Here is a 13,288-nt window from a genome sequence, read left to right on the forward strand (position 1 = left end):
AGCAATTATTCCTGGGCACTTATTTTTTACTATGAGAGTTACATGAATTTGAAATTTATAAAATCAGTTTAGGTTAATTTAGTTAGGAAAATAGAAATATAGTTTGCTTCTATATTTATAGTCTTGTGTGTGGTGTTTTGTATGTGTGTATATGTGTTTTGCATCTTAATGTAATTCTTACTGTATGTGGATGAGATCCAAAAATGTTAGAAAAACTGTGGTGATACAAAAATAATCCAGGGGACGGGTGATGGCACACCTGGTTTAGTGCACGTATTACCAAAAACCTGGTTTGAGTACCCGTTTCCCACGTGCAAGTGGAACATTTCATAAGCAGTGAAGCAAGTCTACAGTTTTCTCTCTCTCTCTCTCTCTCTCTCTCTCTCCCTCTCCCTCTCCCTCTCCCTCTCCCTCTCTCTCTCTCTCTCTCTCTCTCCCTCCCTCCCTCTCTCTCTCTCTCTCTCTCTCTCTCTCTCTCTCTCCTTTCCCTCTCAATTTATCTCTGTCCTGTCAAATACAAAATTAGAAAGAAAGGAATGGCTACCAGGAGTAATGGCATCATAGTGCCAGCAACAAGTCCAGCAATAACTATGGTGGCAGAAAAGAAAAAAAGAGGAAAGGAAGGAAGGAAGGAAGGAAGGAAGGAAGGAAGGAAGGAAGGAAAAGAAAGAAAAATAAAAAATAATCTAGGGTAGATAACATTACAGAGAAGGATTTAAGGAAATGGTGGTGGCACACCTGGTTGAGTACATATGCTACAATGCTCAAACCACCAGTCCCCACCTGCAGGAGAAAAGTTTCACAAATGGTGAAACATGTCTGTTAGGTGTCTGTCTCTCTTCTGCTCTCTTCCCCTTCCTCTCAATTTCTCTCTGCTCTATCTAATAAATAAAATATTAAAAAAAAAATAAGGACCAGGCTATGGCACACTTGGTTAAGTGCTCACATTCCAGTACATAAGGACCCAGATACATAAGGACACCTGAAGGGGGAAAGCTTTCAGAAGTGGTGAAGCAGGGCTGCAGTTTCTTCTCCTTCTTTCTTCCTCTTTATTTTTCCCTCAGTTTCTCCCTGTTTCTACCCAATAATAAATTAATTAAAAATAAAAAAGAGAAGGCCTTAGCATAATAAAGTAGTGATCTGAAGATAGTAAGCAGCAGATATTTTTAAAAAGGACAATATATCTTAGCTATATTTTCAACACATTCTGTAAGAAATTTTTATTAAGGACCACACAAAAGTAATAGATATTTGCACTAATTTGAGGATAAGCATAGGAAAGGAGAGTGTTTTCCTGGGAGAAATAGTGCAAGGAAAAGTACTGATACCAGAGAATAAGAAAATGAAAAGATAAGCTTTGATGTAGTTCCTGTAGCAGTAAGTGGAGGCTAAATTAAAAAGAACCTTGAGCACAAAGCTTGGAATGTTAGAACACGACGTTATAGGTTGATCAGTAAATATTGGAGCAAGGAGAGGCTAGTTAATAATGATATGTTAATTTTAAAAAGCTCACATAGCAACAGAAAATAGTATAAAAGGAAGGACACGGTGACAAATTTAGTCATTATCTAAGCACATACTGATTAAAGGAAAAGTACAGTGTAAGAATGGAAATGAAGAAATGTATACCACATGGGCACCTTTCTAAAGAGGCAGCAGAGAGGAGGTCAGTACTATGTGCTCTAGATTTTTATTCTTACATCTAGAAAATTCCATTTCACAAAAAGACTTGATTGTTTTCATTTCAAAAGCAGCAAAAAAAAAAAAAAAGCCTAAAATGTTTGTATTTATCATTCTCTCTCCTTCTTCCTCTCCCCCTCCCCTTACCTCCTCTTCCCTCCCCCTCCCCTTTCCTCTCCCTCTCCTTTCTCCAACCCTTCCCTCCCTCTCCCACTCCTCCCCCCACTCCCATATTCTGTCTTTTTTTTTTTTTCACTTACTGCCCAGGGGTCAATATTGGCTGTATTTCTTTTGATTAGTTGTGATTTGTTCTTTTATTATGTTCTCCCTTGAGCACGAAGATTTAATTCAAGTTGAAATTTATTCTAACAATATTCCTTTTTCACTTTTAGAATGCTTATCTTGTAACTAAGTGATTTCAGATCACTTCTTTTTCTGTTAGCAAAATATTATTTCAAATGAAACTTTTTGTAGACACACAAATCACAGCCCACCACCTGAGGTCGTGGCTGAGATTTCTAGGGCATCTTCCTCTGTCTTAGATGCAATCCTAAAGCAACTATGAAGAGTTCTCTAAGGCTTTACAGGGTAAACTTTGAAAAGCACACCCTGAAAGTAAACTGCAAGTCTTCATTTCTGTCCACATAAATATATTCTTGTGACTTAGTTACTGCTTAAATTAAAAAAAAAAAACTTACATGGTAATGACTCTATGTAGTAATCTGATTGTACTGTGCTTGGAATACAAATATTCATAAGAATAATTTAGATTGGACCTTTCTTTTAAATAACTTTTAATCCACAAAAGGGCCAGTGGGGGAGTGGGTGGGTGGGTGGTGGCATACCTGGTTGAGCACACATGTTGCAGTGTGCAAGGACCTGGGTTCAAGCCCCCACTCCCCACCTGCGGGGGGGGGGGGGAGTGGTGGAGGGGGAAAGCTCCACAAATGGTGAAGCAGGTCTGCAGGTGAGTCTCTCTGTCTCTCTTCCTCTCTATTTCCCCTCTATCTTGCTGTCCCTATCCAATAAATAAATATAGTTAATAATAATAATAATTTTAAACCACAAAAGTGCCTGGGCAAATTTTCCCTCTGACTTTGAGAGTTTATATATGTGTTAACAGCCCCTGCCTTCCCCGTAGTTTTGATGCCTCATTAGTCAAAAAGTGAATTTTAAGACTGGCAGAGAAAGGAGGAAATGGGGAAGAATATCTTCATGAAATCTGGAACCTGTTTCAAATCTCAATGAAATTTCCTGCAGATTAGTTTTTTTCTGTATTCCAGCACCTACTACAGTACACAGTTAGTACAGATCTAAGTTTTCCTTTTCTTCTCTACATTTATAGCACTTTATATTTCCCATTGCCTTTATTATGGTCAGAGGGATCCTGAACTTTTCTGCATTATGAAGAGCAACTGACATTAATTTTCTGCCCCTAAACATAGCCAGGTCAAAATTATGCTGTAATTGGGAATTATTTTAATTATTAAATTTTAAATGAAGCATGATGTATCTAGACGATATATTTCAAAACAAATTCAATGTATCTGCTTTCTGTGACAACTAAAGCCATATTAATAGATTTATTTGTTAGATTTAACTCTCCAAAATTCAGATACCTTCCTTTCTGTTATTTGGTAAACAAAAATAGCATAAAATAAGATTAAGCTTTACCTCAAATAAATATGCTAAAAGAATCAGTTTTGAGGAAGAAATTTTATTGATTTTCATCTTGAATTATGAAGATTTCTTAACTATTTGAGTGGTAAATCTCTTATGATTCAATGACAATTGTGCAATAGCCATTATGTATCTATGAGGCAATGTCTCTTCTTTCTTCTGTGGCTTCTAAAATGAAGGCACAAGATTTAATTTTCCTAATCACTCACTCACTCTCTGAGAAAATACATGTTCTTTAATGAACGCTACAAATTTACATCTGATAATGTAACATAGGAAGAGATAAAATCTAAATATTCTTAAATAGTTTTTTATGATTTTTTTCTTCAGATAATGACCGCAGTAATTGCTAATAGTTTGATGAAACACAGGTGACATTTTCTGTCAAATGTATCAGTTGGTTTACTTATTTTCAAAATTCTCATAATTGTACTAATAATGTGTATAACACTAATATTTTCTTAAGTTTTAGTTAACATTCATTATTAACTATGTGACTTCTCTTCCTAAAGGAACATTAGACAGGCTATTAGTTTCACCTAGAAAGAATAAACAACACATTTATAAGAAACTAACAGTTTCTGAGAGCCCTCAATTAAATTAATCATTGACTAGTCTGTTCAGTTTCAAAAAAACAATAATGGGATTGGTGTTCCTAATGAGAATGTATTAAAACCCTGGTAATATATTGTCCTTTTCAAAAGACAAAAAGGATTGTTCACAAAATATCTTTGTCCTTTAAAGCTTCAAATCAACTATGAAGTTGGGAATCTCATAATACATATCCTCCAAGCAAGAAATCTTGTCCCCAGAGACAACAATGGTTATTCTGACCCTTTTGTTAAAGTATACCTTCTTCCAGGGCGAGGGTAAGTAAAGCATTTTTGTCTTCTATGTATTACATCCCATGATTTTAAAAATGCTATCTTCTAATTTCAAAGTTTAATATATTTTCTTTATTTTTCTTTTCTTAAGTCATATACATTTATGTTCAACTAGCATATAAGGTGGCATTAAACTTTTTAATAAACTTATGAAGAGCTGAAGGACTGTGACCATTTACCTTAATAAGAGCAAACCATTATTACGATTCAGGAAGCCACTTCTTCAATAACCAGTCAGATTAACTACGAAATTATTTAAGGAAATAGTATATATAAGAGTAATATTTGAAATGTTAATGTAGGTGAATAAATAAAAAAGTATCCCTTTGACTATAGTTTGATGTATAAATTGTTTATATAAAGCAAATGCACTTCTGTTTGCTTTTTTGTTCACATAAATAACAAATTAGTATGATCTTCTGATTTTAAAATTAGTAAATAGAACAGTACTTAACTGTGGTTTCAGAATGATAATTTGGATCTTACAAACTATTATAACTTATCTGAACAATTTATAGTAATCAGATCAGCATAGAAACATAAGGAATCAATAATTAGAAACAATGAAAATAAGTTGTGGCTACAAATTTTAAGAGTGATTCTATTTTTATTTTATTTTTATTTGTTTTTCATTTTAAATTTGGAGTGGTGTTTACATATTACATTTTATTTATAAACTGTTAAAAGTTGTGCACAAAGAGAAAGAATATTATAATTAATTATCCCTCACATATGTAGTTCCTCTATCTTCTCAGTTCAACTATTTTCATTTTCAGGTCATTATGTTTCATTTTTATCCTTATTTTAAAAAATGGCTCAATTAGGGGACAGGTGGTGGCACACCTGGTTGAGCGCACATGTTACAGTGTGCAAGCAGCTAGGTTCAAGCCCTCCCTCGGACCCTACCTGCAGGGGGAAAGCTATGCGAATGCTGAAGCAGTGCTGCAGGTGTCTCTCTGTCTTTCTCCCTATCACCCCCTTCACTCTTGATTTCTGTCTCAATAAATAAAGATTAAAAAAAAATTTTTTAAAGATGGCTCAATTATTGTAATGTTTTAGTATAAATATTTTAGTCTCTATAAAAGAAGATTCATATTACATACAACCAAATAATTTTTAAATAATTTAATTTTTAGACTATAGCCTTTTATTTTCCTCCCTGGTTTGATAGCCCAGTTGAAATTTAGAGACCATTCTACCTATTCATCAGTAGCAGAATTACACATATGGAAAATTCACCAGAAAAAAAATGTTCTGACACAAAAAAAACAAACCTCAACAAATTAAAAAATACTGGACTAATAAAAAGCATGTTATTTTACCATGGTTGGCTGGGTTGCATAGATAAACTAGAACTATTAGCATATTCTAATTAGCATTTGAATACACTAATTATATCACCATGGACAGATTACCTGTTTTTGATCATCAGTTTCCTTGTCAATATTAGAGCCAAATTAGGCAGAGTTGTAATTTTCAGTTTGCCTAGAAAATAAAAGTAGATACTACTCAAGAGAATTGTAAAAACTTTCAGGTGCTAAATCAAAGTCAGTATATTGTCTTTAATTTCATTCTCCCCAATAACTTTATTTGGAAACTTACATATGTTTTTGGTGGTGTTCTTATTCTACTCAATATGAAAGTAGCTATGTATCTCAAAAAAAAGAGGAGATTTTGCTCTGTGGTAATTTGTCTTTAGGTAGTAGTTATGACCATCATTTACCAACCTTTATTAAAGATCAATATAAAAAAAGCAGACTGCTAAGTTCATTTCTGCCTTTGATTTGGGTCATTAGACCCTCAGTGCTACTTAACGACAATTTTATGAGGCAAGAGAAGAGGGCTGCCAACTCTAAATAGCCAACTAATTAACATTTCCTAATGAATAAATGAAAATAAAACATTACCCTTAATTTTATATCTTTATTAAATAGCCTGAAGCTTCACATTTAGTGCTATATGGGAGTATCTATATTTATTATATAGAGAGTTTAAGTATAACATCTACTTACACAGAGAGAAAGAACAAGCCGGTAACAAATATATCATTTCATTTTGAAGGAAATACCATAAATGATATTGGGATTTCTTATGAAGTGGAGTTTTTCATACCTGAAGCCATTCTTCTGCATTTTATCAGATAAGAACTGACTATGACCTAGCCTCAGGAAAATTTGTGGAATTGCCTATGGGATCCGTAGCCATTCTATTAATTTTTTTCCTAATTATACCATAATTAAGATTTATTACACTTATGAGGTATTATTTTCACTTTACTTCTAAGGTGATGTTCTCCCACATATTATATCTATGCTATAGAGAAGATCTTCTAATTATTTTTCTTATAATTTCCTCTTAATTTCTGCTCCTAACTGTTTTCTCCCTGTCTTTCCACTTTCCTGTTATATTCTTCACTCTCGTTCTTGGAATCTTTGCAGACAAGTCATGGTTGTCCAGAATGCAAGGTAGAGTTGATTCTCTTTCAATATTAAGCTATGCTGTAATGTCTAGAGTTATCTATATATTTTTTCACATTTATGTACATTCATCCACAATTCAGCTTGGTATCTGTTCATTAGGTGAAGGGCAAATTCCAACCAAAACATCCCTAATTATTTTGTAAGAAACTGAAACTTTAATTTATAATTTGTTGTTGAGGTGGTCTGGTGTCGGGCTGCACCGCGGAGAAGAGAGCGGACGTCCAGAGCAAAGGGGTACACAGATCTTTATTATAGGATGGGGGGGAGGTTTGGTTCAGACCACGTGGAGCCAGCCAGCAATGGCCGACCACGGGGGGAGAGCAGGGAGCGAGACCTCAGAGAGGGAGAGCCAGAGCCCAGAGAGAGAGAAGGGAGGGGTGAGGGGGCTTTTTATTGGGCGACAACCAGGGGTGACGTGTAGGGCCAGGATTGGTTGAAAGGGGGCACTCTAGGATTTAGCGGGGCATAGAAAAACCTGGGGGCGGAGCCAGGATTGGTTGAAAGGGGGCACTCTAGGATTTAGTGGAGCATAGAAAAACCTGGGGGCAGAGCCAGGATTGGTTGAAAGGGGGCACTCTAGGATTTAGCGGAGCATAGGAAAACCTGGGGGCGGAGACTGCATCAGAATAAGTCCTCAGCAACATCTCCTCCTATCCCTTTATATCTAAATGGACACAGAAAAGAAAAATGGAGCAGGCTTAAATGTTTTAGAGGAATGCCATGCTCAGGTGGGAAGATGTAGGACTTTCTGTGGAGAAGGGAAGGCTTAAATGGCTGCCAACCTTGTGAGATTTATGCGTCTTCCTGTGCTCAACCCCTCTTTAGAGAGAGAGACTTACCTGGAGAGACTCATCTCATAGGTTTAAGCGCAGCCTGCTCAACCATCTCTTCACAATATCTCTACATCTTTTCTATCTTTAACTAGTAATAGCGTAAGATGTACAAAGTCTATAAAAGACTATCATGGGGCAGAAACCTTTTGGGCATAAGCCTACATGACATAACAAAATAGGAAGGGACACGAAGGGGAGAAGTAAAAGCCAGTGTGGTGTGAAGGGAAGGATTGGTGTGTAAAGGAGCATTCCCTGTTTGGGTGGGGAAAGGGGCAAGGGTACATAATGAGGGGGAGGCGGGAGGCATGGCCCACCAAACAGAGGGGCTATTTGGCATTGTATAGGGGCAGAGACTACATCAGAATAAGTCCTCAACAACAATAATTAATAAGAAAAATTAGTTATTTTTGCTTTTTTGTTTTGTTTTGTTATTGCAGCTCTGGTTTGTGGTGGTACTGGGTATTGAACCTGAGATGCCAAAGCCTCTGGCATTAAAGTATTTTTGCATACCCACTATGCTATCGCACAAGCTTTTCATGTAAATCATAACAAATGTTCCTGTGTCTTGTTTTATAATTTGTAAAGTCTAGTCATTTATCAAAAATAATCAATTTTTTTTGCATGTCTAGTAGTTAAGTGTGTAACACATCTTAAAAACTATAGTTGTCTGGCATTTATATACCCTGGTTGGCATATCAAATTATTTCTTCTGGAACCTATATAAAACAGGTATAGTATATATAAAATCTATATAAAAACAGTAAATAAAATATAAAAAATTTATATTTATAGTATATATAAAACCTATATAAAACAGGTATATGTATGCTATACATACAATTTGAAGACCTGCAACTTGTTTCAATGGATGCTTAAAGGAGACAAAGCAATATAACATTTAAGGATCCACCCAATCAACAACTGTTTAGCACTGACTGGTCTAGTCACTGCTAGATAATTGGGATTAGAGTTGACAACACAAACATAATCTCTAAGCTAAGGGAAAACAGAAAAGAAGAAAATAAAAGACTATAAACACATGCTGTGCAGAAAAATAAAGGGTTGTACAAATGCAGTACGCTCTGTGACTCTTAATGAAGAAACATTCTCCAAAAAGAGTTCTTTTGAAAATCAAAATAAAACTACAAATGTTTGGAGTTGGGCGGTAATGCAGTGGGTTAAGCACACGTGGCTCTAAACGCAAGGACAGGTGTAAAGATCCGGGTTTGAGCCCCTGGCTCCCCACCTGCATGGGAGTCGTGAAGCACGTCTGCTTCTCTCCTCCTCATTGTCTTCCCCTCCTCTCTCCATTTCTCTCTGTCCTATCTAACAACAATGACATCAATAACAGTAATAATAATAACTACAACAATTAAAACAAGGGCAACAAAAGGGAATAAATAAATATTTTAAAAAACTACAAATGTCTCTATTGTACTATTTTTTCAGTAAAAGAATACTTTTACATATATATGTGTGTGTATATATATGTATGTATTTCTAGTAAATTGAAACAAAATAAAATACATGAAAACCATCAATATTTTTGGTCAACATATGAAAGTTGAAATGTGAAGAAGCCACCATATTCCATTCCTCCTTCTCATTTTTTCTTTCTATATTAAAAGGTAAAATCCAAAGACTGTCTTTTCTGTCTTTTTAGGATAGAACAATTAAATTTCGTGTATCTTTTTCTTCCTGTCTTAAGAATATGTTGATGGTAACATTACTAGTAATAAAAAAAAAACAAGAGAAGTTAGTAAAAACTTCCAAGGGATAAAAGATTATTATTATTATTATTTGACAAATACCATGTTCCATTTGATTAGGTGAATTGTATTTTTTTCTCATTAAAAAGCTTCTGGGGGTTGGGATAGATGGTGATGCAACCAGTTGAACACACATGTTACTATGCTCAAGGACCAGAGGTTAAGCCTTTGAGCATCACAAGTAGTGAAGCAGTGTTATCTCTCTCTCTCTCTCTGTCTGTCTCTCTCTCTCCTTCTCAATTTCTCTCTGCTCTACCAAGGGAAAAGGAGGGGAAAATAACCATCAGGAACTGTAGATTCATTTTATAGGAACCTAGCTAGCCTCAGCAATAATTCTGGTGCCAAAAAAAAAACTTCCTTGGGGGCAGAGAGATAGCACAAAGTTTGCAAAGCAGGCTTTCATGACTGAAGACTGGAGGTCTTAGGTTTAATAAAACCTTGGCATAACCAAAAGTCACAGCTGAGCAGTGTTGTAATTATTCTCTCTCTCATTAAAATAATAATGATAAAAATTTTAAGAACTATTGTGATTATTAAATATTGTCTAAAAATCTTAATATAATATTATTTTCCTATAAAAAATATAGTGTGTTTCTTAGAAAAGAATGAAAAGGAGATGAGCTACACTTTTTTCAATGTGAGTTTGTACTCATATTCAAGAATCTTCTTTCTTCAGTCTGAAAATCTATAAATATTAATACAGCTATGAGAATTGTGGAGAGTATCACATTGGGTAATGTAGCAACATAATTCTTTGGGATCATGTAAAAAATGATCAGTACATGGTAGCTATAAAACAAGTGTTACTGAAGGAATGGCCTCTGCAATTATCTGTTGTCAGGAAATTCAAAGTCACAAAAATTGCAAAGGATTTAATTGCTCTTATGCAGAACTACTGGGGCTGATAGAAGCAATCTCTCTCTCTAGCTATATCAGATAAAATCGGTACTAGGGACATTGTCCATTCAAACACCATGTCTCAGAAATAATGCTGGCACTTTAAAAAAAGTTAATTTAGGGGGCCGGGCGATAGCATAACGAGTTAAGCGCACATGGAGTGAAGCACAGGGACCAACGTAAGAATCCCGGTTCGAACCCTGGGCTCCCCACCTGCAAGAGGGTCACCTCACAAGCAGTGAAGCAGGTCTGCAGATGTCTTATCTTTCTCTCCCTTCTCTGTCTTCCTCTCCTCTCTTGATGTTTTTCTGTCCTATCCAACAGCAACAGCAATAGCAACAATAACAATAATAACAAGAGCAACAAAAATGGGAAAAAAAGGCCTCCAGTAGCAGTGGATACATGGTGCCTGCAGGGGGCCCCAGTAATAACCCTGTAGGCAAAAAAAAAAAAAAGTTAATTTATTTGGTAATATATTTAGATAAAAAAGTAACATTTATGATGTTGCAAAACATTGTCTTTAGCTTATGCCATTCTGCATTTTATAAGTAACTTTAAACTAGCTGAATTTTTATATATGTATAATATTTTAAATATGTATAACACATTAGAGGAAGCTATTTCCCTATATCTGACAGAATTCTCTATCTTTGAATATATAAAAACTATATAACTGCCTTCTTGCCCCAGTGCCTTAATTTCTCTGAACTTCAGTTTTTAATCTATAAAAAGAATAATCAGTAATGTCTAAGAGTTGCTATGGGAATTAAATAAGTTAATATATAAAATATATATGAGAGTTTGTTTCTTCAAAGCATTGTATATATTATGCCAACATCATTTGCAATGTATGTTGAATGACAAAATTGTCAAATTCTGTTCTTTTTTTTTTTAATTCAAATTGGTAAGAAATGAAAAGAAGGCTGCTTATTTACTAAATTGGGTTTCATTCCCAGTGGCTGAAATGTCAGGTTCTGAGGGATATAAGTTTAATAGTCCTCAATCTTGCCTACTTACTCGACATAATCAGGATAGTTTTAAAATTCTCATGTTAAATATTGGCCCCAGACCTTTCAAGTTGTACTCATTGATGCTGAGAGATGTGATGCACTGCTAACTTCATTTACTTAGTACTCAGGCCCCAAGATGATTTCAATGTGTATTCTTTGTCAAAAACTACAACCCTAGTATAGGAGTCATTTTAAACACAGAGAGAAGAAAGCCAGAGAAGAAAGGTACTTTTCTGTATGTCTTTTAAAATATTTTGTGTGATTCTGGAACTTGTTTCTTGGTAATTACATCTAGAATGAATGGAGCAACTAGTGTCTGGGGAATCTTCTTCTAGCGTTTGCCCTTCCTCCGTAGCCGGTCAACAGGTCAGGTTGAAAGCTGTCAGGAGCTGCTTGTTGCTGGCTTTGAAAGTGACTGGGATCCATGTGGATTCAGTCGGCTAGGAAGGATCGTCAGTTTCCCCAATGAATAGGTACTCATGGGATGCACCACGAGAAGGTCGATCCAATGCATCCCATCTGGAGGAATAACGCTAGGCATTTCAGGTGTGACAGTGTTGGAGATCATAAATATACAATAACTTGATTTAGTCTGCCTTTAATAAGGAATAAAACTACAGACTCAGGATCAGGATCCAGTCCATCAAGGAAAAGACAGTTTGTGAAGGTCAGGCACAGAAAAGGATCCCAAATAAAGTATATTGTTACTCAGTACACTGAAATTATAGTATTATCTAGGTCCTAATTCATAAGCTTAGAAGACTATCTAAGGTAAAAGACAATGAAAGTTAAAGACTTTTTCTCTGTAGTCTACACTAACCTATATCAGCTAGAAACAGTTCCAAGCCTGTCAGCTGATTGACACCAGTTGAACATATTCTGTTACATTTAATTGCAATAGGGTTTAAAAATAAGTCTTTAATTTGTAGTATATAGGCTTCTAATTATTCTTAGATGAAATGGAGAAGTCATGGATGAATGCAAATACTCCTAGTTATAAAAGGGATTTTTTTTTTTAATTGAGGGAGTAATGGTTTACAGTAAAGACAATTGTTGGTACATGTGTTAAATTTCTCTGTTTTCTGCAAAACACTCTAACCTCCAGACTAGGTCCTCTTCCACCATTTTGCACCAGGACCTGGAAGCCCTCCTCTTCAGCCCCAGAGCCCTTTACTTTGGTATAATACACCAGACCTGGTCCAAATTCTATTTTGTTTTTTTCTTTCTGTTCTTATTTCTCAACTGATGTCCATGAGTGAGATCATCCCATATTTATCTTTCTCTTTCTGGCTTACACCACTTAACATGATTCTTTCAAGTTCCACCCAAGATGAAGGTGAAGAAGGTGAACTCATCATTTTTAATAGCTGAATAGTATTCCGCTGTGTATCTGTATCACAATTTTCTCAGCCACTCATCTGTTTTTGAACACCTGGGTTGCTTTCAGATTTTTACTTTTACAAATTATGCTGCTATGAATGTAGGTATACACATATCTTTTTAGATCATTGTGTTTGTTTTATAGGATATATCCCCAAGAGAGGAATTGCTGGGTCATAGGTTAGGCTTACTTCTAGCCTTCTGAGAGTTCTCCAGACTGCTCTGCACAGGGGTTGGACTAATTTACATTTCCACCAGCAGTATAGAGGATTCCCTTACCTCCAAAACCTGTTAAGCATTTTTTTTCCCTCTCCAAAACCTTTTAAGCATTTTTTTTTCCCTCCAGGATTATCACTGGGACTTGGTGTCTGCAGTACATAACCTCTGCTCCTGGTGGCCATTTTTTCCCCATTTTATTTGAAGAACAGAGAGAAAATGAGAGAGGAAAGGGAGGGAGAGAGTCAGATATACATTTGCAGACCTGCTTCACAGCTTGTGAGCTTGTGAATCATCCTACCTGCAGATGGGGAGCCAGAGGCTCAAACCTGGGTTCTTTCTCAGGTCCTTGGACTTAGTACTGTGTGTTCTTAACCAGGTGTGCCACTACCCGGCCACCCTCACCAACATATTTTATTTGCTGTATCACTTACAACATAAGATATTGACATGTTACCA

At 35.7% G+C, this 13,288-nt stretch overlaps 1 protein-coding gene across 1 annotated transcript in view; it reads left to right on the plus strand.

The window, feature by feature from the left end:
• The window catches only part of LOC103118267 (protein piccolo), an 80,148-nt gene that overhangs the window by 31,290 nt on the left and 35,570 nt on the right, over positions 1–13,288 (plus strand). The window contains exons 6-7 of the mRNA XM_060183859.1: positions 4,105–4,229; positions 6,683–6,709. Coding sequence (XP_060039842.1) covers positions 4,105–4,229; positions 6,683–6,709 — 152 coding nt within the window. The remainder of the gene's footprint in view (positions 1–4,104; positions 4,230–6,682; positions 6,710–13,288) is intronic.

The sequence above is a fragment of the Erinaceus europaeus genome, unplaced genomic scaffold (assembly GCF_950295315.1).
Source record: "Erinaceus europaeus unplaced genomic scaffold, mEriEur2.1 scaffold_543, whole genome shotgun sequence".
NCBI lineage: Eukaryota > Metazoa > Chordata > Mammalia > Eulipotyphla > Erinaceidae > Erinaceus > Erinaceus europaeus.